A 24,528-nucleotide genomic window follows, 5' to 3' on the forward strand; every position below is an offset into this window, starting at 1 on the left:
TGAATTCACCACTTGAATTATTCACAATGTACAGAACAGTTATTGAAGTGACTGTATCTCTCTTCCCTCAAAGTCTCTTTCCAAAGTAGGTAATGCGTTTATTTGACAGCAAAATGCTAGGTAAGTCACTGATATTTGTTTTGGAAAAATTTCATGAACTATGTTCCTATTGTTTCCATGCTGTACTTGGGAATTGCCTACTGTGTAAATCTCTTATATAAATAATATACTATGACTCTCAAGTCAAATGCAAAAAGAAAACATGTGTAACAGAAATGCAATTTTAGTAATGCTTAGTCTAGTGAAAGCAGGTTCCTTTCCCAAGCTAAGAGAGAGAGTAAAAAATAGGTTTTGTGTGCCCAAAGAAGTCCAGATGGAACCACAGTAGGAGGCATACTAGTGTAAATACAAGTTTTGTTTATTTCAGGCAATGTATGCTTCACATTTCTGTTATGTTTCTTTGCTTTCCTAATTATGATATGCTAATATTCAATTACTAAGTCTTCAGTGATTTTTTTTCAATTTTCAGCATTCTTTGTCATAAAGTGCTTATATATTTTCCTTGTATTAAAAATAGGTTTACTTTATGGCAAGACTGGCTTCTAAGCACTACATAATACTTTTGCTTTCCTTTATGCTTCAGTATAGTCAAAATATTGTATATTATGCCAAATAAACCTCCTCAGGTAGCAAACCATCTTATCTTGCTACATTCTTCAAAGTAATTTATGTGAGCTGTGCTGTAACAACTTTCTAGAGCCCAAAATATAAATCTAGGTTGTCATGGATACACGCATAAGAAGGCTTTCTTTATAAATATGTTACGAGTCTGACAATTTATTTTTAGTAGAATTTTCAAAAAAGAAAAAAAGATGTAGTATATAACCAGGGCCATTATTGGTTATTCTAATTGCACTTGAATACATTTCTGTTTCTTCCTCTTCATTATCTCAAAATGTCTTTTAACAAGGTGGTTTATGTGGATATCAAAATGGCTGATAAGGGCCCCGGGCTTTTTCTCACCTGTGTTACCCCCACTTTGTACTTAGTATGTCTGAAGTGGAATTCATATATGGCTTATATATTAGAGTTTTCAATCTAGCACAGGGTTAAGCAGTGCTTTCAGGACTGAACAACATTCAGCTGCCATTTTTCTCTCACATTAGTTAAAATAAATACAGTAATTATGACATAAGACTGGATAACCTAAATAATTCATGGAATTTTCAAGTCAGGAGATACCTTCTGGTATCACATCTGCCATTTTGCTTCCTCTTCTCTGCTGCATCAGTAGTGCAAAAGGCAATGCCCTCATACACTATTTTCTGTTACTAGTAATTATAAAACACAAAGTTATTAACCTCTGATAAAAAAATGAGACAAGAAAACAATAATTTAAAAAGGAAAAATAGATTGCTGGGAACAATTCATAGTCATAAAAATGTACTAAACAAATTATTATTTTAACACATTTTGTCTGTAGATTTTGATAAAACAGAAAATAGAGAAGAAGCTAGTTCAGAGGTCTGAAATTTTGTGTGTATTAATATAAAGTAAAAAAAAAAAAAAAAACCAAAAAACCCAAAAAACCCCAAGCCATTCAAGAGGATAAGTAGAGGATTTCCATAGAATAAACACAAAATATTATGAATTATCTAAAATGTTACAATTTTTCCAAGAGTACATAAATGGTCATGTCTCTGGCTTGTTGTATGAACTTTGGTAGAAAAACAGATTGTATTTAGCATTCGTGCAGTTCTTTTCACAGAAATACTGTTAACTAAAAATTTCCTAAAAATTCCACATATGAAAATATAATCCCAAGTGCTGACTTCTTGGAAGATTTTAACAAATATCAAATAATTTTAAAAATTGGTTATCAAAGATGTTGTTAAAAATGCACGCTCATTATTATTTTCCAGGAGGTTTTTCTTCTAAGAATTTCTAACTTACGTATGTCTGTCCTGTTTCAACAGTTTTCAGATTCTTCTTTTCTAAACTAGCTTAACAACTGTATTGAAATGATATGTAAATCATAGCCATAGATGAATCAGGAAGTCCTTTTTATAAATCTGAAAAATAATTCATGACTTATGTCCTCAATATAACAGATACTTTATACAGAACATAATAGAGGCAAGTTTAGTGCCAATAGCACAGGAAGAATCTGTTTGTTTGCCTTCTGGGACTAAACCATAAATCACAGAGCTGAAATTTCTGATACAGCATAGTAAGAAAGTGCTAAAAACATGAAAGAGCAGGTGAAATCCCACAATCCTGGAGAGAATCTGTTATTGGTTAAGGCTAGCAGGATAACCATTGTTTGATAAAACATTAGGAAATTGTTGTCTCTCAAATTTATTTTTCAGATTCTAGTACTGAAGAGCCTAAAATACAATATGCATGTGCTATCTTGGCATGTGTTTTGAAAATCTTATTAATAAGGATGTGTAAGTATCAGTAGAATTTAGTGAAGTTGTACAAATTATGGGACTCAAATATCAGATATCAGATAACTTTAAAAATAACAAGCTATGCTATGCCTGTTGGATGTTATGGAACAGTCAACAGTGGGGACATTGACCTGACAAACTCTTGCTAGGGAAGCTAAAAAAGCTCCTCTAGAAAAGCCTTCCAGCAGCCTTATATTGCCAGTGTAATCTGTCCATTAAGTATTGGTATGAGTAGGTAGAATTTTTCAGTAGTGGTAGGGGAGCCATGAGCACAATGCGGCATTAGACAATGCTCAATTAAAGACTATTGCAAAGACCAGTTGCATAACTGAGTGACACTTAAAAAAAAATAATCCTCTTCCATTTTCTTTTGCTCTGTTTTCCTGTTCCCATGGACTCTGCTGGTCTGTCCCAATAGTTATGTGTATTTTCTTTGGAGAAGTTAAGCATGGGGCAACTTGTATCATTCAATAAACTAGTAGTTACTCTGTCATGAGTAATACTACAGTTGTGCTGTACAAAATAACCCAACAAAAAAAATTGTAGATCCTTCTTCAGTGTAGTTTTATGTTCCAGTTTGACTCTGCTGTCTGGTTTAGAAGTTTAGAACTGCATGAATAAGAGATTGTTGTTGTTATTCGCTTAGTATGAGGCTTCACAAGCCACCCAAAAATTGACATAGTAATTAACACATTTTGGGCAGATTTTTCGGTTTATGAGTAATGGCTCTTGAAATGGACTGATTTAATTTGGCTATAACCATGAAACAAATCTGATTCAATGTAAAGGTAACAATGAATATCTAGTTTCTGGTGGTTTAAATTTCTGTGGTTTCTTTTGAGGAAGGAACTACGCTATACTTTACATCTAATCAGGAAAAGGGTCCAAATTCTATAACAACAAAAGAGATTTAAAAAGAAAATCAGCCTCAGGAAGTTGTTAGGCAAATGCAAGCTGAGATTTCAGCTTATTTGATACAATTGATGTGTTTTTTACTGTTGCTCTCATCTGGCACTTTTTGTGTCACCCATCTGTTGCCTCTGACTGGGAAACTAGATTACTGTCTCCAGAGGCATTGACTGCTCTTCCTGCAGCTTTGATCAGTGACCAGTCCAAAAGCCCCCAGGCTTTGGTTTCTTCCCAACATGACACTGTATGCAAATATATAATAATTGCAACGGACTACATGGAAAACACCATCCAGAGTTTGTTGCTCTCCAGATGTGCGTATAATTGTTCCAGGGAAAATAGGGTGTAAAATTGCAGGTGTTTGTTAGTCCAGAATATAAAAAGAATATACATAGACTTGGTATGTGACTTAGAAATAAATCAAAATAAAATCACAAAGTGCTGAAAATAGACCCAATTAAATTATCAGTTTGAAAGTGTATTTTAAAGTAGACCACTGGAGTAATTTGTGTCTATTTGAGAAGGTAAGTGTGGTTTTGAATAATAGTGTTGTTGGAAGTATTTTTGTCCAGATTTTGCCATTCCTTGTTTGTTTAATTTCATTAAGAGCTCAGCCTTACACAATTTCTTGTGTTATACTGTGAAAAAAATATCACAAATTCTCAGGGGATGCAGAGAGAGGATCACCAACTCTATACATTGTCCTCCCATTGCCTAGTAGAACACATTGCTGATCAAAATGTGTATGGAAAAATTACTTAAAATTCTAGTCAAGCTTCATTTTTTCATTGAGGCTGAAGTTTCTGTGAAGGATTTCCTAGTGAAAGTTCAAGTATACAGTTAGTTAATTCATGGTACTGTGTAATAAGCACAATTTTAGCTCTTTAGCAAGCCATTTTGCTGTTATTTGCTAGGACTGTACCTGTTTGTGTTACATTCATTTGGCAATTTTCCTTGCAGCTGCTTCTGTTGTGCTGCCTGCTGTGTCTCTTCTGGGCTTTCAGCCACTGGTGTGTTTCCTCACAAGTGTGAGGGTGCCCCTCTGTGGTTTTTTCAGTGTTGGTGACTGAACCATTTACAGAGAGAGACCCTTCACCACAAGGGCTTGGGGGCCAGATTGGTTCCTCAAACCAGGATGAACAGTGGTACACAGCCAACTAAGTAGCTGGGGAAAGCACTGAAGGCAATGTAGGATTAGCTGTCCACACTGATGCATTAGAAAATCATAAAAATATAGTGAAAGGAAATACTCAGGAAAACAGACAGGTCAGTAATGAAACACTAAATGTGCTCAAAGCATCTGAAACAAGTGGCTGCAGGAGGCTTCATCATCAGATGTGGTGTATGCACTAGGGTTTTTCACCTTTGGGAGGAGGGCAGAAGTTGTGGGGGTGAGGTATGCAGAAATGTAGTACCTGTGGAAAATATAATTTGGTTATTTTGGGGTTTTTTATAACTCCATGGAAGAAGGCACTAGAGATTATTGTAATTCCTTGCTACTTTCAAAGGGTAAACTGTTTTCTGGTTCAGCAATACTGTGAGATGAAGTGAGGAAGTTGCCCTTGTCTCATACTGCATCTGTCTAAGTCAGCTGAGGTACAGAAGTGCAAGAGAGTTGTTCTGTAAGGTCTTCATTGAAAGGCATAACAGTCAGAGTGAATTGCTCTCATGAAATTTTGTATTTTTTCTGCATTTTCTCTAGCAAAATAATCAAGACTAAAAAACACTACACCAAAATAACTTAGTAAATTTGATATCTGAATGGGAAATCATAAAGAAAATTATGTTATAGGTCAAAATTGAGAAAGTATTTACACAAAGTTAAACAGTTCAGATAAGAACATGATGGCTAAGATGGAAAGAAATGTTTAACATAAACATAAATCTAAATGTATGAGCATCCTTATTTCTGTCATATGCTGCAGAGGTTAAAGAACTGACAGCTTGCCTACACTTGAAATTCTATTTAAACTAAGATAGACTGCAATTTAAAATGTGGCATTTGTACCTAAGTAACAATCAACCATGGACATTTCTAGTCCCAAAATATAACTGTTACATGCCTATGTGTCTTAACCTTCTTCAAAGAAAAATTCTAAAAGGCTTCAGCCTGCAATTGAAGAGGAATTTCTGATGTAATACACCATTCAAAGATACAGCTTCAATATTTAAGGGTAGGTAGATTTACAAATACTTGGAGAGCAACTGAAGGTAAAGTGGTGCAAATTATCAGTAGCTGCAGAAACCACAAACCACAAATAGTGGTGAAGGCTCCTTGTGACCTATCTGTACAAAGACATTTTCAGTCCATAGTGTGACTTTGAGACTCCTCCGCTTGTGTATTTTGGAACTGGGATCAATCAAACAGGATCTCTAGAAAAACAGTTCTGACAGGGGCACAGTGGGTGTGCTGCACTGCCCTGTTCACCTGCTCTCTCACCAGTCTGCTTCCTCTGTTGTCGGCAGTCCTGTGCGCTGTGGTACCGCTGAGATCTCTTGTGGCAGCCCAGCTAGGTGCTTTTCTAGGCAAAAGCCAGATGCAGATCAGTTTAAGGAAATCTCAAGGTAGTAGGCATATAAAATAATCATATTCAATATTCATCACATCCTTATAAAACTTGGGAGAAAAGGAAGAATACCCTTTACTTAATCTTTTCAGTCATTTGCCAAAAGACATGATTTATAGCTACATGCAATAATGTTTATATATATGCTTGAAACTATGGAATTATCTTCATCTATAGCAAGTTATTTAATTAATGTTTAATAAGTAGACAGACATTACATTAGTATGTGTGTCTATGTCTAGGGCAGAGGGAATTATGAGCATGTGGCAAAAGACCTGTGAAATATCTTGGCAGAGATAACAGCAGAAAAACCACCTCAGGCATGCAATGAATAAAAAAGATGTGAGAGCAGTGGATTAATTTTATAATTTAATTATCAGTTGAGTTAAGCATCAATAAAATTTGTGTCTCCTAAGAAGTTATGGCAAGCATCAAATTAAGTATAGTTTATCCAAAGCTTATAAAGTAAACTTATCTTTCTATCCCCTGATTTTTGCAAGAAACTATATGAAATGGACACAAATTGGAATATGAGTATGTAGAAAAATACCCTTTTGCTGTTATTATCATAGCTTTCTATTCATTGATGTACTTTTCAACTATTTAGCTAATAGCCCTGCAAAGTGACTGGATACGAAGGTGAATTGTGATTCTTTACCAATGGAAGGATTTGTTAGCACTGACTTTGAAACAAGAGCTTCTGAATTATTTCTTTTTCTATTGCCATCCTGCCATTTCCTCCACAAACCTAGGAGATGGACAAAATATCTTATTAAGAACTAGCACCTCCACCTCAGCATGTTTGTGTAGTAGACCCATGGTGGCCACTGCAAGCAAAGGTAGCTCTATTTCTAAATACAAGGGTAGCTATATTTTTTTCTGGTATTTGCTATCCTACTGGGAAGTGCAAGCCCTTTGGTCCAAGAGCAAGGCAGCCTTGACAAAGTCGCTCTCTAGCTACACTGTGAAGATGTCTTTCTTCTCACATACGTTGTATTGAGGCCTTTGACATGATCCCCACATCATCCTTCTCTCTAAATTTGAGAGATATGGATTTGATAGGTGAACTATTCGGTGGATGAGGAGTTGGCTGGATGATCACATCTGGAGAGTAGTGGTGAATTTTTTGACCAACATCTGTACAAGAATTGTTCTCCAGTGGTCTGTAGTAGTACCAGTATTGTTTGATGTCTTCATTAATGACAGTGGGATCAAAAGCACCCTCAGCAAGTTTGCAAATGACATCAAGCTGAGTGGTGCAGTTGGCACACTTGAAGGGCATGTGTCATCCAGAGGGATCTGGACAAGTTTGAGAAGTAGGGCATTGGGAATCTCATGAGGTTTAACAAGTCCAAGCACAAGACCTTACAGCTGGGTTAGAGCAAACCCCAATATCAGAGCAGGCTGAGTGATGAGCAAATCAAGAGCAGGCCTGCAAGAAAAGGACTTGGGAATGCTGGTGGATGAGAGCCTTCCCTGGGCAGTCACAGCCCAGAAAAACAGTTGTGTCCTGGGCTGCATCCAAAGCAGGGTGGCCAGCAGGGCCAGGGAGGGGATTCTGCCCCTCTGCTCTGCTCTCTTGAGATCCCATCTGGAGTCTTGCATCCAGCTCTGGGGGTCACCAGGACAGAGGAGGGCCACAAAGATGATCAGTAGGCTGGAGCATCTCTCTTGTGAGCACCTCAAGGCTGAGAGACTTGCTGTTATTCCCCCTGAAGAAGAGAAGGCTCTGGAGAGACCCTCAACTGTCTTCCATACCTGAAGGTGCCTATAGGGAAGGCAGGGACGGACATTTTATCACAACCTCCTGTGATGGGGAAAGGGGCAGTGGTTTTTAAACTGAAGGAGATTGATCTATACAAGATATAAGGAAGAAGTTTTTTAGAGTGAGAAGGGGTAAAATACTGGCAGAGGCTGCCAGAGAGATGGTTGATTCCTAAGCTCAGGAAACACTCAAAGTCAGATTGGACAGGACTCTGACCAGGTTTACTTCAAGATGTCCCTCCTATTGCAGGGATGTTGCACTAGATTACTTTTAAAGATCCCTTCCAAACAAAACTATTCTATGATTTTATTATTTTATGATTCTGCTTTATGATGTACCTGGCAAAAAACAGGCGTGACATCATAAGAAAACTCTTCTGCCTGATGTTTCTCCACAGGTAGGCCAGGTAGGTGGGCACATAGAAGAGGTTTTCTACCATGGTGATCAATACATCTCTCTCATTTATTGGTCCTACCCTTTCCATCTTTCATTTACACAGCATCTCTTGTTTCATAAAGGAATTGTTACTTGGACAGGATATGAGAGTAGTGTTGGGGTTTGCTTATAATAACTTTTTGTTGAATTTTGCTCTCAGGTTGAAAATGTTGGACATTGCTGATGTGCTCAGAGTAGTCTGGATGCTGATGTGTTTCTCAGAAGCATTTCATTCTGTAGCATTTCCAGAGGTATTAAATTTTACTGTATCAGAGCTTTCTAAGAGTAGAATTATTGTCATGTTGGATTGCAGGAATCCAAAAAGAGCTGGTCAAAAAATGCTTTCCATGAACAATAGCTTTAAGAGGAGTAGAAATCTGTCTGTGTTGCCGGGAGCAATGGCATTTGTCTTCTGTTTGCTTTTCTCTCTTGTGGTACCAAAGGTGCTCCTTCGCAAGAGACTAAGAACCAGAGGTGAATACTGACGGTTCAGGGAGCATGCTTCAAGGATAAAATGTTTTAATATGAAAATGGCAGCTCTGTCTCTTAAATCTAGCAAAGCAAGTCTTAAATTCTAGTGGGATTGCTACATCTCTGCATCTCCCAATAGGCCCCAGATTATAGGAGTTGATCTGATCAGAGCAATTGCTTTTTCCAACAGAAATATGAGACTCAAACTCTGACTTTACACTGAAGTAATAAAAAGTCCCCCAAACCACACAACCTCCCCCCCACCCCCAGACCATATTCCTTATATTTCACTACTATTTTTAATCATTATTGTCAGAATCTCGGGGAAAAAATGAAGCTTTTCAGAATTTTCCTCTGTACTTTTCAAATCTTCACCATGTATGCTTACCAAAAATGGGGGTAGGCAAGTGGGGGCATGCTGGGAATAGAAAGAAATCTCCTTGCTTCAGTTTCCTCATATTTACACGTAATAGCCTCAAAATCATTCCAATATTGCTTATAGGTAAGAAACATACATTAAAAATGAAACTAATTAGGCTTGGCCTTAAGGACAAGCAGTTTAAATGGTCTGCCCAAAAACACCCAAGGATTTTGTGGTGGAAGTGAAGTTCCTATCTCATGATAATATCCTGCTATCAGAGCTTCCTCACTGCCACTGACAGAAGTTCATATTCTTGCACTCACTTTGTGCAAGTACAAATGATTAGGCAAGGTACAAAGCCAAGGAAAACAGACATTTGAATAAGGGTTGGTGGGTATTAAACACTGCAGCATATAACAACTCTCATCCCTAAGGTACTGTTTGCAAAAGAAGGCAATGATAGAACTCATCAGAAAGACGGGAAGCCCTGTGGAAGCTAGAAGATACATTGGGCTCACTATTTTCAGTTTATTAAAGCTATCTGTTATGTTTCTTCATTGTGTTTAGCTCCCTAGCATCTTCAGAGAGTTATTACTCTACTCATTGAAAAGAAGGGCAGCGTGCTATGACTCCTTTGTCTTCTTTGTGCCAAACACACAGGCTGAACATTTTGTTTTACAGCAGATACCTAATGTAAAGTAGATGTGAAAGGGACAAGCTAATGATGAGTATGATACCTTCCCAGAAAACTCCTTTGTGAACTTCAAAGGTAGAAAAAAGATCTGAGCATTACTTGAGGGGGTGTGGGACAGGGGAAGCCATGGTCTTGAGTTCTTGTTTCTGATTTGAGTTCTTTTCTTTCTTTTAACTATGAACCCCAAAAGCTTAATCACTGGATATGATTACCTTTATAGCTGAACAAAGTTACCATGCTATACATCTTCCATGGTCTGTGCTATTTTAAGTCAGGATTATTTTTTTCTATCTGTTTAATTTTTCTCCTTTATACAGTCTTGGAAAAGCAGTTGCAGATAATAATATTTACTTACTCAAGTTTAATTTCACTATCAATGCAAGGTTTTTTTCCTCATTTCATAAAAGAAATACATTCAGAACTCAAGAGATATTTAAATAGGTATCGTTTTAACTAGCTGCTTAGTCACAACCAGAAATTCATCAGCACAAGTTTTGTCACTAAGTCTTGTCTCCTGGTGTTCTACCCACTTCATTCTACAGACAACTCATGGTCTAGTCCTTGTACGTTTGAGGTTCCATAATTTTTCCATGTACAGTGGGGTGTACAAGTGTGACCTCTTCTGGTGCACAGTTAGTCCTGCACTTTGCTCTTGAACTTTATATTCTGGGCAGAACATTTTTGAATACAACACTGACATTGAACAAGAACCTTTATACAGTTCCTAAGAGGCTACAGTGAAGAGGAGCTGACTGGTACACCTATGTTCAAAAGAAACAGTAGTCTTCATCTCTTTGCACCTCATTTGGACAATTATTCAGCTTTTCTGATTAATGTAGACACAATTCTATGAATAAATTATAAATAGAGGTGAAATATATACGCTTTATATTAAAAGGAAATATAAGGGGATTAAACGGAAATGTGAAAATGGCAGATTGGTGAATCCTAGTTAAGTAAATTGAATGTGTATTTCCTAACCGCAATTATGAGAGATTTAAACTTCACTGAGAAGCAGTAAAGTTTAAGATGGTGTTTTCATCCATAATCTGAGTAAAAACTGGTTATTACTGGCAACGTGAAAAATCACCATTGCTTTAGAGAACGTTTCTTTTACAGTTCCTAACTCTTCCTTCATGTAATCTTCATGCCCCAAAAAAAAAAAAAAAAAATAGGGGGAAAAAGGTATTTCTTCTTTGGCTGGAGAGCTTCCTGCCATTAAGAACATCTCCATTATCTGGGAAGGCCAATTACTGCCCCAAATGGACAAATGGTAACATATTTTGCCATACTTGAATTGCCCTAGCAATACTACTTCATGTGTTTTTCATATCTTTGATAGAATTACTTAGCATATTTAATATTCAAACGAGCTGAATTGGTTTGGCTTTGTCTGAGGGTTTTTTGCCAGGATGTGTAGGTTAGCACTCATGCCCTTATAGTACAGGTTCTAACCACAGCCACTTGCCACTAGCACACCGATACTGTGCCAGATCAATTAAACGCTTCTTAGGGCCATTGTATCAGTAAATCAAGAGTGAATTTATTTATTTCACCCCCGCCTCGGTCGCTCTCTTTTCTGAGCCTTGGCCCCACCTCCCCTCATGCCGGTTTCCCTCTCCTCGCAATGCTCTGGGAAAGAAAGTGCAGGTACCCCTCCCTTGCTTTATTTAAATTCGCTTCCTCCTGCCCTGCTTCTGGCCCACGAAGCGCATGAGTGAGGCAGGTGGCTCAGCTGCGAGCCTGGCCAGCCCTGCTGCTCCCGGAGGCGGGCGGGAGCGGCCGCTGGCGCTGCATCCCGGTGTTCATCCCGGTGTTCCTGCCGCTCCGGTGCCCCGCTCGGCCCGGAGCCGCCCGCCCCGCATCGCTCGGGCCGCCTGGGGCATGCACGGAGCCCGCCGAGCCCGCGCAGGAGGCTGCTGCTCTATGCAGGCGGCTCGGCGGCTGCCGCTGCCCCCCCGCGCCCAGCCCAGCCCAGCCCATCCTAACCCAGCTCATCCTAAGCCAGCCCAGCCGAGCCCAGTCTCTGCCCTGCGGCACCGCGGGCGGGACGCGCCGAGCGTGGGATGCCCGCGCCCCGGAGGGCGGCTGCCGCGGTAGGCGCTGTCAGGTCTGCGGCTGATCTCCCGCTGGGATTTGCGGACAGTCATGAACCAGACCGAGGCACCCCGGCCACTCAACTGGACCATCCGGAAGCTGTGCCATGCCGCCTTCCTCCCCTCTGTGAGACTCCTTAAGGTACGGTGAGAGCCCGCTTTGCGTTCGAGAACCGGTGTCTGCGCTGAGCACCTGCCTGGAGGGCTGCAGTTGCTGTTGCTGGAAAGTTAATTTAGAAATAGTCCCAACTTTACTATTAATTACCTTGCCTGCTGCCTTTAAAACCCCTTGTGCATACCTGAAGGTACCAATATTGTGCGTCTGTATTCTATTCAGTGTGTGTGTTTGCCCATAAAGGTCTGTGAAAGGGGTAAAAAGGGAAATAAGGGATGGTGGATATAATCCGTGCTTCAATTTGCTTTGTCTTATCAAGCTGTGAACTTCCAGGGATGAAGAAGGAGTCTGTTTCTAAGGCGTGTTCCTTTGTGAGCAGCCCTCTGCTATCTGTTCTTTGGGTTACCTAGCCCCTAAGGCAGTACCTGAAGATCCAGTACCACTCTGACCAACTTGTAAGTGGAGCAATATGTGGGTGGAAAAAAATTATCTTGGTTTGCTAAAAGCTGTACATGACAATAGGATCAGTTAAAGACTGGCAGTGCAAACAGCATCAATGAAACTTTCTGCTTTTTTTTTTCTATTTGTTTAAACTAAGTGTCACATCTTTGAAGGTGCTTTTAAAAGTGTTTTAAAATGCACTTTCCTAGGAAATAATTATTTTCTGTTTGAAAAAATGATTTGGGGTTATATAATGTGGAGGGCTTTTATTCTCAGCATGCAAAGTGCCATTACTACCATGTGCTCCACTGAAGCCGTTTTAGAGGTACTTGTAGCTGGAAAACAAAATCTCTTGAATCAACTTTTTGGTGAAAAATAGGTTACATCAAACTGAAAAAAATAGGTTACATTAACCTAAAAAGTCTACTTGGTTCTTGGAACATCTTAACTGGATTGTACAATGAAATTTTAAACAATAAACTCATTTCCCTATAGGCTTTGTTTTATAAAATGTTTTATTCATTACAATATTTATCTCATTTCATCATAGTGTTTGATAGTTTGGCTTTGAAATTAACATGCTGCCAGGTAAAGCATGGCTAGTCTGACAGTACATTAGGTGGTAATGCTTGATATAACCGTTTGATTTTGTGTGAGTAGCTTGGAAATTAGGTCAGTTCTTACTACTGCAACATGCTTGAGCAGTAGTGTAGCGTATGACATTGCACTTAGCAGACATATGTTGTATGTATAATTGTTGTATATATGATTCACAAGTGACCATGCTGTGTATCCTCGCAGGTACTTTTCACATCCTCAGGGGAAGGGGCTAAAGTTGAAAAATATTTCTATTTCCAAAACAGATGTATGGCTACTGGGGGGGTAAATTGTGAGCATCTCCAAAGAACAAAAGAAAGGTAAAACTTAGATTTCTAAAAAATCAAAACATAACTAATATAGAGCAAATCAGAAAGTGGTGTTGATTGTTTTGTAAAGGCTTTCCCCCCCAGCCCCAGAAGCACTCATAAGAATATGCAAATTCCACAAGTCCCGTGTTTTTAGAACAACATAATTTTGGTGAGGTGTGAGGACTCAGATGTGAGGAGTTTTACTATCATTCTTAATACTAGTGGATCAGGGGCTGAGGGGGTGTAGTCTGCAGTATTTCTTCTTGGGCAGACGAATGTTGCCCCATGTGTATGGTTTCTCTTCATTGCTTATTAAGGATGAATGTTGTGATTCATTATTAAAAGAGCTGACTAAAAGGGGTTTTCTGAAGCTACAGCTGTAACCCGTTAGGGAAAGATAGTGACTGAACCCTGCAGAGTTAAAAAGAGCAGGGAAAATAACCAGAGATAAGCAAGCTGTGCACAGAGGGTGTGTGAGGTGTGGGAAAGACCACAGCAAAGAAGGTGGAGCTCTGGCTCCTCTCTCAGCTCATGAGCAGTGCTTGTTGGCTGGAGAGGGAATTGCTTACTTCAGCATCTTCAAGGCTCCCCAAAAAAAGCTTTAATTTTTACTCCTTCTCTTTGTCTTTTATTATTTAATGTGTTTAAAGCAAATGACTGACATGAGAACAGGGACCCATTGTCTGAATTCCATCAGCCAACCCAAGGAAATTTTCCTGCCATCGAGGAAAGAGTGTAATAACAGCAGCATTAAATTACCAGACAAGTAGTATGAATATTTTACTGCATAAAAAATATTCTTTCCTATTTCATGTTTTTCTTCCCAAAATAAATAAGAAACTTTTGTTTTTCTTTTTCTAAATGAAAAGTGTTCCTCTAAATCCAAAAACATTGGAAAGGCAAGTGCAATAATCTAAGCCCATTGTTTTTAATTGCTCAGTTTCCGATTGGATTAAGTGGTTTTAAGGGCTAATGCAATATTATTTCTACGTAGGCATTCACTAGACCCTTTTCTATACAGCTTTTCTCTGCAGACATTGCTCTCAATAATAAAATAAACTTTGCAAAGCCTCATATGTTATGGTACATTTTTATTATGATATGCTTTGTCCACCATTGTACACTGTAAATTTAGTTAAAGTAAGAAAATGTAAGCCACTATTTTGTCTTTTTAAATTCTGTACTTATTTTAGTCTATCAGAACAAAATTAAATGACCATTAACCTCCAAAATATCCTTTTCCTAAACTTGTAAGACTGAGAGATAGTAGAGATTTCCTCTTTTACACACACAAAAGTTCACTGTGACATTACCTGGACCTTCCTAATAAAGGGAATGAACTTTTGAATTATTTCCATGTTTTTTCAATGAGAAGTTTAAAGTCCTTATCGTATGGATAAAATTTTAAATGTAGCATCAGTGCTTTCACAGTGATGGACCTAAATAAACACTGAAATCTAGAACTTCATGGAGGCAAGGGTTTTTGTGTTGTCGTGCAATTACTGTTTTGTAAATAGGTACTGAAAGGAGTTATTCAGCAGGTAGGTTAAGCTCTTGTTCCATCCTGTTGAAATGGACGGGCAGTGCTCAGTTGCATCAACTGATGTTGGATAGAGCTCTGGCCACAGTGGTCTCATTTAATTTAGATGAGCTAGATCTGTAGATGTGCCCAGTTTTGCTCCCTTTGCCTTTTTTCCAGGCACATATTCTGTTCTAACCCGCTTCACTAATACCCTCATGTTTAGATGTAGTTGTGTAATCCTGTTTTCTCAGTTTTCCATTTTCTGACAGGTGCATGAGTTCCAGGATCTGAACCTCCGATACAGCACAGGAGCTGTGTTGGAAAGTACAGATTGAAACAATTTATTGGAGAGGTTTTTTACCACTTGTGTCATTGGCTCATCCTTCACTGCTCCCATTTTTTCCTCTAATGAGTTACTTCCTGTAGCACATTCCATGCTGGTATTTTTTGTAGTTGTTTCAATATGCTTAAAACACGCTAACACACTGCCTAATGTCTTCCTGTCTGAAGTAAGGACTAAGAAGTGCATTGAGCACATATGCAGAGAGGGTGGCTTTGTGCAGAACTGTCATTCTCCTGAGATAATCAGGTTAGTTTTAAAAAACCCCGACATTTTAGAACAATGTTCTGGGTTCTTAAAAAATGGATGAATGAATGAATGAATGTCATCATGCTAAAGACTTCACTCAGAGGGCACTGTGCCCTAGGACAGGCTGCAGGTGTTGTACTTCTGCTTGAAACGGATATAATACCTGCCATGCGATCAAGAAATGGGCAATATGCTCAAGAAAAATAAATAAATAAATAAATAAATAAGCTGAGAGTAGAAGAGAACTGAATAAAAAAAGGTCAGCAATGTGCAATAAGCTTTAACACCACAGATTTATAGATGTGCAAGTGTAGAAATACTGTAAGAAATATTTGAAAAGTAGCTGATTACCCACATTTTTTTTTCTTAAAAAGAACAGTAAATTTTTTTTTTAATCTGGCTTGCATGTCAATAACTGGGCTTGTAAGGCAGGAAATTTAGAAGGACCAGAGGAAAGGAAACAGAGTCAATTAGAAGAAACACTGGGGAAAATATTTTGGCTATTCTTCCCCAACATACAGCTTGGCAAAAACGCCACCTTAGCTCCACCAAATAAGTAAGATTTACCTGACCTGGGTAGTAGTCTATGCTAGCTCCTGAACTAAGATTAAAGAGATCAGGCACTAAAATTCTTACCAAATGAAAAAATAGGTCTTCTTTTTATTAATTATTTTTATTTAATTGTCCTACCAAGAATGCACAAGGTAACCAAGGGAAAATTAAAAACATGAAAAATAGCTCATTGGAATGAGGCATAGTGTCTTTTGAATGTGACAGTACCTAGATAAGAAATTTTGACTGAGCAGATATATGTGAATAAAAAGGGTGAACAATATTTCTCCTGCTACAGCTAGTTTGGTTATGTCTATAAAGAAGGCATCTACAGGAATAAAGACTGGGAAATACAAGGCAGGATTTATTAGGGTACATGGTGAAACACCACACTGTTCGATGGCTGACATCAACTAAAATTGCACTGCCATTTGAAAAAATCTGATTTGACAAATTGGGTGAAGAATTTTGCTTCTCCAGAATGCTGAAGGAATGAAGTGTGTTCTTTAATAAACAGTAAATATTTATTTTTCAGAAACCTCTACCATGAGAAAAAGTGATTGTAAGAGAGAAAAAAATTGCATCTTTTGGAGGCAATTTCATTTCTCAAATGGATTTAGGAAATGAAAAAAAAAAAAAAAGGTTATTGGACTGGTAGAACAGTCCTGTATTACAGGAGAGATATTTTTGATAAAGCATTTTTAAAAATTCTTAAAAGGTGGATTTCTGTGCAATAATCATGACAGGGGCATCAAAAAGAGAATCATAAGGTTTTTTATGTTACTTTACGAACTATCAATGAGAAAATGAGCAAAAATTTAAACACAAAGGCAGTCAAAATGCTACGATTTTTTTGCTCTTTGCTACTCTTTTGATGTCCCGTTTGCATTAAGGCCTTCTTAAGCTTTTGCTTAATAAATAAGAATTCTGATTATTATCTTAGTTAATTGACAATATCTACCCTTCAAACTGCAAAAAAAAGATAGGACAGATTTATTAAGTCTTAATTGAAAAATTGAGATTATTGAAACAGGTCCTAATGCATACAGTTACAATTACTGATGTGGTATACCAAATGTTTTTGAAAGTAGTATGTGCAATACCAACAGTAAAATTAGGGTACTAGTTTACCTGTATCTGCACTCAGCTTACTGAGTTAAATTATGATAATGAATGAGCCAACACTTTGCATCCTTCAGAAGGATTTGATGCGTTTGGGGAAGCCCTTAAAATCAGACTGACTCACAGGCATGGAGAAAGTATCAGTCAGTGTGACAAACTTTTTATAAATTCACTAATAGAAAAACTAGTCACACCTCTGTGTATGGTGGGATGCTGTGTATAGTGTGAAATACAGATGAGTTTTATGCATGCATGTAAGTTCTATTTAGGAAGAAATTAATTGATAAAATTCTGGTTTTCTGTCAGAAAGAACATAGTTGTATCTATTACCTTTGTAATATATGTTGCATGTTTCTGATTCTCATTCACAGGTTTTCTGGGGTGTACTACTTGTCCTTAGAAGCACAAAAAGCCATATTTCTAGCAAAGAGAAAGCTTCAGTGTTCCATTCTGTGCTCTGCTCCTTATGCCATCAGTTCCACCATTTAAGGATGGCAGGAAAGAGACCTGGGGCTAAGGCATTGCTGTGTCTTTGCAGTCTCCCATTTTTAAGTAAAAAATTCATTTTACACCCCAAATTAGGGGAGCAATGGTTGTTTCAATGTAGCTTCAGTACGCCTTTGCACAGGTGTGCTTGCATTACCCCGCTCAGCTGTCAGCTGTCCCTCGCGTACTTCACATTCTATAACCCAGTAATGGCAGAGTGGTGGGGAGATTTCACAGCCCAGGTTGAAGAACTGGTGATATGCCTTTTGGAGGTTGCACATTCTCAAAAACTGCTTCTTTCTTGAAGTCATGCTTCTTATCAGCAGTAAGTTGAGCTGATCCCTTTAATGTGGTAACTGGGCATGTTCATGTGTAAGGATTTCCTAACAGATTATGCCAGTTCATTTCTTCTGGAAGGAAATGAAATGTGGAAGTTGATAAATTTTTTTTCCATTTTATATAAAGTACTCTGTGGTTGATTCTTTGCTGCAGTGTACATTTTTTATGTGATGCAGGGCAAGTCAGAGCTTGTTTGCTGTTTGCCTTATTGACTGAATCTTTTCCTTGAGCGTGACTTGGGCTGACGGCAACTGACTTGGAAGAGATGTAGCATTAAATTAGTTTCCACAACAAGGGATGTATTCCCAATTAAGAAAAAGTAGAGTGAGGGATAAAAAGAAAGAGTGTAGTGGTGGAAGTCATGTTTCCATGGAAAAACCTACATGTAAGAGGTAGACATATCAGTGCCATTTTGATGGCAGAGGCTGTAGTTTACTAATGTCATGTAAAGAGAAAAAATAGTTTTGATTTTCAAGTTGGAAAGGGCTCTGCAAATGCAAAGTTTCTTGTTTTAAACCAGAAAATTTTAGGGGATAAAACCACAAGATTTTTACTTCTAGGTATGTCACTACCATGTGTTTTGTTTTTTTTTTTTTTTTTTTTTTAAATAAGTTATACAAAAGGTAATGTTAAATTTTTGGTCTTGATGCAGCAGCTATGGTAGAAACATACTTAGCTGTTTAAAATGAGGATTCTGCAACTGGTACAGATTTTTATCCTCCTGCACCTCAATATTATTCTGTGTTTTCCCTTAACCTAGCTTTCATTAGTGTCTCTATCTTCATCTTAAATACTACTGTGAGGTTTTGGCTTCCTCTGTGCCTATGGCCAATGGGTTACAGTGACAAAGATGGGGTATCAGAGAAGTACTCCAGGATTTTACATTTTTTTTCTGCACAGAGGTGGTTTTGGCTTGATCTCTGCTTCTCATGAGGTCCAGCCTTTTCAGACTTAGGTACTTGCAAAAGGTGGAAAATGGCACTATTTTCCACTGGCCTTTATTTGATAATATGTGAAACATTGAAGTTAACTTGCTTATCAGAAAGCAGATGCAAGATTCCTAATTTGTGATTGTATGAGATGATTAAAAGTAATTTCCAGAGAAATAAAAAAAATTAAAATAAGTATTTTTGATGTATATTAATAAAACAGAAGAAAAAAGAGCTCTTGTTCTGAGCACAGTATTGTTTTAAAATAATTTTTAAATGCTACTAAGTGTAGAAATCATACAATCAAGGGATTACAGGTACAATGTGTTAGAAGAATCCTGTCCTAAAACTATAAGATTTTAATGTTCTGCTATACTGTTCCTTATGTTTGGGAGGGTGCCATGTGAAAAATTCAGGGCACAAGACCATAAAGTGAAGCTGAGTGGTTTTATTCCACCTGAATTGCTAACAAGACTATGCTACAGTGAAAAAGGAATGCCCTTGGGTGTCTCTGGAAATTTATGTCAAAACTGGTAATAAAGCATGAAACAAAATCACTTCATCAAAATATCTTTGATCCCCCAAATAATATAGTAACATGAAACGGTTTGACAAAGTGCTTTTAACAGTGTCAATGAAGTTACTGAAGAAAATATCAGGACTCTATTATGTAATTAGAATAATCACCAGGCTGACTTTTCATTAGTGAGAAGGTGATTGAGTGAAACACTTTTTTTCATTTACCTTTTTCTTCACCTGTTGCTTGTAAATGCAGACAGGAGAGATAGAAAATTAGTAATCCATCATAATTAAGAATTTAGGGAGGATCCACTATTTTGTTTCGGAAGAATGCCCTATTTTTAACTTACTGGAGTATTAAATTGGTGTGGCATGTTGCTGCTGGGTCTGTTGTAATGAAATATCACAGCTATTTTGTAGAGCAATGGCTGGATGTTCATCTTTGCATGTAGCTTAAAAGAGAGACCAAAACAAATGAAGAGATGAATTGCAGGGTAACCTGAGGACCTTTCAGACTGACTTTCCTGTGATTGTATGCAGCGTTTTCTTAGTGTTCTGAATAGTGAAGGAATTTTACAAAAACATTCCTATTCAACTTTTGTATTCAGTACTGCAAATTATTAGGAAATATCTTATTCAGGAGATGAACAGGTTTAATGAACAGTGTTTTTTCTGCAAATTTTGCACTATTACATTAAAACTGTGAATATCTGCCCAACCCAGACATAATACTACATCTCTTCTCAGTTTTTTCTCCTTGCATTTCTGCCCACCTCTCTGCTAGCCCTTTTCCTGAACTGCATTACTCAAAGAAGTTTTCAGATATTTATCTTAGCCTGTGCTCACAGAAGCAGTGGTGGTGCCAGGTTATGATGCCAATAATGGTGACAACAAAATTGCTACATGCAATCCAGCTTGACTGAGCCAGCCAAGGAAGAGGTAAGCTCTCTCTGGCTGAAGGATAGGTAAATCAGGTATCAAGATGGCCCAAAATGCTTGTTAGACAAGCAGAGCAGTAGTTAAAGGTATCCCTTTGGGTTTGGATGTGACTGCTTTAATTTTGTGCTGTCCTTGATACTGCTGGCTGCAAAGTGATACTTCTTGGAAGCCATGTACTTTTTTAAATTATTCAGTTCAAATCCAAAATTGTCTTAAATAAGAATATGGTGCCAATTTTTTAGAGGTCCTACACTTACCTTCTTCTATGAGACCAGGATAAATTGAGATACGTGTGGAAAGAGACATGATTATTCTACTCTACCATCAGAACTGCTTCATCACGCATGATTTCTTATAGATGTTTTTCTAAGTTCCTAAACCCATAACCCACACAGGCAATCTTTTCAGTGACCCTATCTATGTTTGTGAGGCATCTGCCTGGATCTTTCTTGCTGCACTTGAAATCTATGATTTCTTGTTTTGTCCACTATGAGCAGAGGGGACAGATGTGGCAGCTTCTCCTGCTGAAAAATTCTTGTGCAGTGTTTGGAAATTGGCTAGTTTAATAGATACATGATATATGGTTCTTTGTTATCTTCCAATAAAGATTATTAGATTATTTATTCCACTACATCCTCCACAGAAGTAAGACTGAGAGTCCCTTGCTGCTCATCCTTTTCTCTATTCCTCTGGATGTCAGGTATCTGACTGAATAGACCAGCATGGGTATGTGAGACTCCTGCTCAGCCTTCCATTCTAATCCTAGCTCTATAAACTGGGGAAGGGTTAACTAGGAAACAGAGGGTATCACAACCCTCCTTCATTTCAATGTCCTGAAGAGACTCAATAACACTTCTGTTGAATTGCCTACAACATTTTTCTAATCTAACTGACCTTACAAGAATGTGAGTTGACTAGCATCGATGACTTCAGGGAGAGTTTTGGGAGTACTCAGTCTCTTTCTATTTGCATAGCAGAAATACTCCTGTTTCTTTCTGTAGCAATAAAACAAATGCTTTCTAATGCCCACATTAGCAAAGAAATTTTAAACCTCTATGTGGGGAACAGCAAGAAGCACAGTACTTATTAAGACACTGAATTTCAAGCATGTGTGCTGCCTTTATTATATACAAATGAGGAAATTCAATGTTTATGTGCATTTCTCTGGAATAAAAAGGTGATTTTGAGCCTTCTAACACAGTTGGAGGGGAGTGGGGGCAGAATAAAAAAAATGTTTTCAGAGATATCCTAGTGGGAAATTAAATGTGATCAGCTTATTTTATCTTGATACATGCTGTTACTTAAGAATAATTTAAAGATAAAAATCTGATCTATCAAGACAAAAATATCCTGTGCAGTTCCTTATTAATGGTAACTGTGGGAGTTTTAGCTTATTCAGAATGGGACTAGTAAATTGCTCAGAGGGGCTTTTCCCTCTTAGAATCTGATAACTGCTACTACTATCATATAAAATCTAAGGATGAGGTTATTTTCTTTTTGTTACTTTTATTTCCTAAGACGTGCAAATTTTTGAATGTCTTATTCAACATTCAAAAATTCCTTACTAAGACATACCATGATAAAATGGATGTCAGTGGAGTTAGAGCAAATGATTGGAGCTACTTTTCACTCAGTATTTTAGTCTGCCACAGATGTGAATACAATAGGAAGTCTTTAAGCAAGTACTGAAATGAGCAAATAGTTTGCACAAAATTACCTGGAAAATATAGCATCTCAGCATCTCCATTTTTTTATTTTCAACTCATCTGAAATCCAGTTGTTTCAATGGAGACACACCCATTTTTTGGTGGTGTGACCCTTATTTGCCAGATAGCAGAGCTTGAATCTTGAAGGGGAAACAGTTCAATAGTCAAGGATATGTATAAAGCACATTATGTTATTTTGGTTCATGACTGACTTTGTGGCAGTTTTTCTCTGCTGCAAATGCTTGTGTGGACAACCAATTTTTTCCATATCAAATCTCATGCATACTTCTCTAAAAATAAATAAGGAGGGCAAACAGCTGAACCAAACTATTTAACATTATTAACTAAATGTAAGTATCTGCCAAGAAGTGTAATATTTATTACAGTGGAATATTTATTAACTGAATTGATTAGAAGCATAACATAGAAAAAAAATTGCTTTTAAATTTTCTTAGAGAAAAATTATACGTTCACTATCCATGGCAATTCCAGCCCTTGGTGGCATTGATGTAATCAGAAAATGAGATTTTATCACATTAAAACTGCATAAATGGGGGAATGTTGGCTCCTGGTGCTTTGGAAATGCATAGTGAAATTGCATTCCACCAAACAAACTCCTTTAGTTTGTTTGGTGGAATGCAATTTATTCAGTAGCAATTGGATCACTTTATGTGATGTTGCTTCAAGCATTGATAACTAGATTCTTTGTGACAGTCATCCCAAGCCCAATTCTACTGTTAGCACATGGTAGTAAATGCTCTTTTGAAACTCAGATGTCATTTCATGTCAGGAAGGATTTCTCTCCAGTGGTGGTTTAAGCTTGGCTGATGTGGCTGTTAACCCTAATTCACACTTATTTCCTTGGCCTTGGACAAAACAAGGTTAATACTGCAACACAGGCTGAACTCAGATGGTATGAGTCTCTTCTCCCATAGCATTTCTAGCATAATGGTGTTGAAAGCAATGGATGTGTATGAATACTCTAGAAAATCTGTCTGCCAATGAAAAATCCCAGTTTGGAAGCATGTATTATGTATCATCAGGAGTAAGGCTACCATTAATATCCTCAAAGTTGCTCTATAGTGCCTTATTTTTGTGTTCTTGGAATTGATATCCCTTGAATGTAGACTGATTTTGCATAAACTGCTGAGCCAACATACTCTGGAAGTAACAGTTTCAATTAGCAATAACAGCGTGTTATCTTGTTTCCTAAAGCTGAAGAAATTGATGAAATGAGGAGCTCCAATGGTCTGTACAATGGGTCTGTATTAAAACCATTCCACTAAAATTTCAGCTCTTTGTGGGTTTCCTGTTGTCTGCTTCCACAAGGCAATAGGTTATCCTTCTGAATTTTTCCTTTGATACATTTCTCAGAGACTCAAATCAACTGTCATTAAAACCCTTGTTTCCTGCTGTGAGGACTTTCAGCTTTTCACTGGGAGGCCACAGGCAACAAAACATAACACACTTGTTTCACTGTTAATTAAAAAAAAAAACAAAAAGACCCCCCAAAAAAACAAAACCTACAAAAAAAGCCCCAAGTAAATTTCAATAAGGGATGAGATACTGATAACTCATTTGTGCAGGTAATATGTGATCTGAATACTCTGTGAAGACATAAATGCTAAAACACATTGTGCTTAAAGCTGTGATTATTAATGTATCCCACCTCTTTGGATAACATACATATTAGCAGATCTCTGTTCATACTACTTAGGTTTTTCTAATTCCATTCATAGAGGTGGGTTATTTAAAAATAAAAAAAAATTGAAGTAGGTTGACAACAGAAATATTGACAAGATTTTATAAACAAAATAAAGCAGATGAAAATAGAAAAGTTAAAATTAAAGAAATTTCTTTGGATTTCATGTACAAAATAAAATACAAATACATTTTAGAATCTTATATTACTAATATCAGTTTGTGCAGAAAGTTTATCTAATCAAGTTAATCCTTTCACTAGCTGCTGTTTGCTGTCTGCTTCCTGATCTCATTCTGGATAGAGCAGATTAATAATTCCTGATTTGTGCTAAAATTAGTTAGCTCACCCATGTGTACTTGGAATCATAAAATTACGGAATATATGGAATTGGAAGGGATCTATAAAGATCATCAGACCATTCACTCCAAAACTCTTGGTCCTCGCAGAACTTTTTAAACTAAATAGTATGACTTAACCAGTTGAACTTTGACAGACTCGGTGCCCTGACTGCTTCCCTATGGAGCAGTGACCAACCACCCTCTGGGTAAAGAACCTATTCCTAACGTCCCATCTGTACTTCCTCCGAGGAAGCTTCAGTCCCTTTCCTCGTGTCCTGTCACTGTTTGCCAGAGAGAAGAGATCAGCCATTCTTCCTCTGCTGCCCTCTTCGAGGTAGCTGTGGGCTGTAACGCGGTCACCCCTCAGTCCTTCTTTTTCAAACTGAATAAACCAAGTAACCTTACCTGCTCTTCCTCAGTCTTGTCTTGAGGGATCTTGCCAGATCTCTTTCTGTGGGGGTGCTCTCCACCCTCTCATCCTCAATTTGTATGTACAATCAAGATAATAATTTCTTAGATGCAGAATCCAGCACTTGTTCAATTTAACATGATTGCTCAGCTCTCTGGTCT

General features: G+C 37.7%; 1 protein-coding gene across 9 annotated transcripts in view; it reads left to right on the forward strand.

Moving 5' to 3' along the window:
- The window catches only part of TRPM3 (transient receptor potential cation channel subfamily M member 3), a 413,447-nt gene that overhangs the window by 137,870 nt on the left and 251,049 nt on the right, over positions 1–24,528 (forward strand). For 4 of the 9 annotated variants that reach the window (XM_071448694.1, XM_071448699.1, XM_071448695.1 and 1 more), the window contains exon 1: positions 11,650–11,893. The exons of the other annotated variants lie outside the window; for them this stretch is intronic. In XM_071448694.1, coding sequence (XP_071304795.1) covers positions 11,804–11,893 — 90 coding nt within the window. In that variant the 5' untranslated portion in view covers positions 11,650–11,803. Of the gene's footprint in view, positions 1–11,649; positions 11,894–24,528 lie in introns of those variants that run through there. 9 annotated transcript variants of the gene reach the window in all.

Source organism: Agelaius tricolor, unplaced genomic scaffold, assembly GCF_023055355.1.
Source record: "Agelaius tricolor isolate 1412-34295 unplaced genomic scaffold, bAgeTri1.0.p SCAF_27, whole genome shotgun sequence".
In the NCBI taxonomy this organism is placed as follows: domain Eukaryota; kingdom Metazoa; phylum Chordata; class Aves; order Passeriformes; family Icteridae; genus Agelaius; species Agelaius tricolor.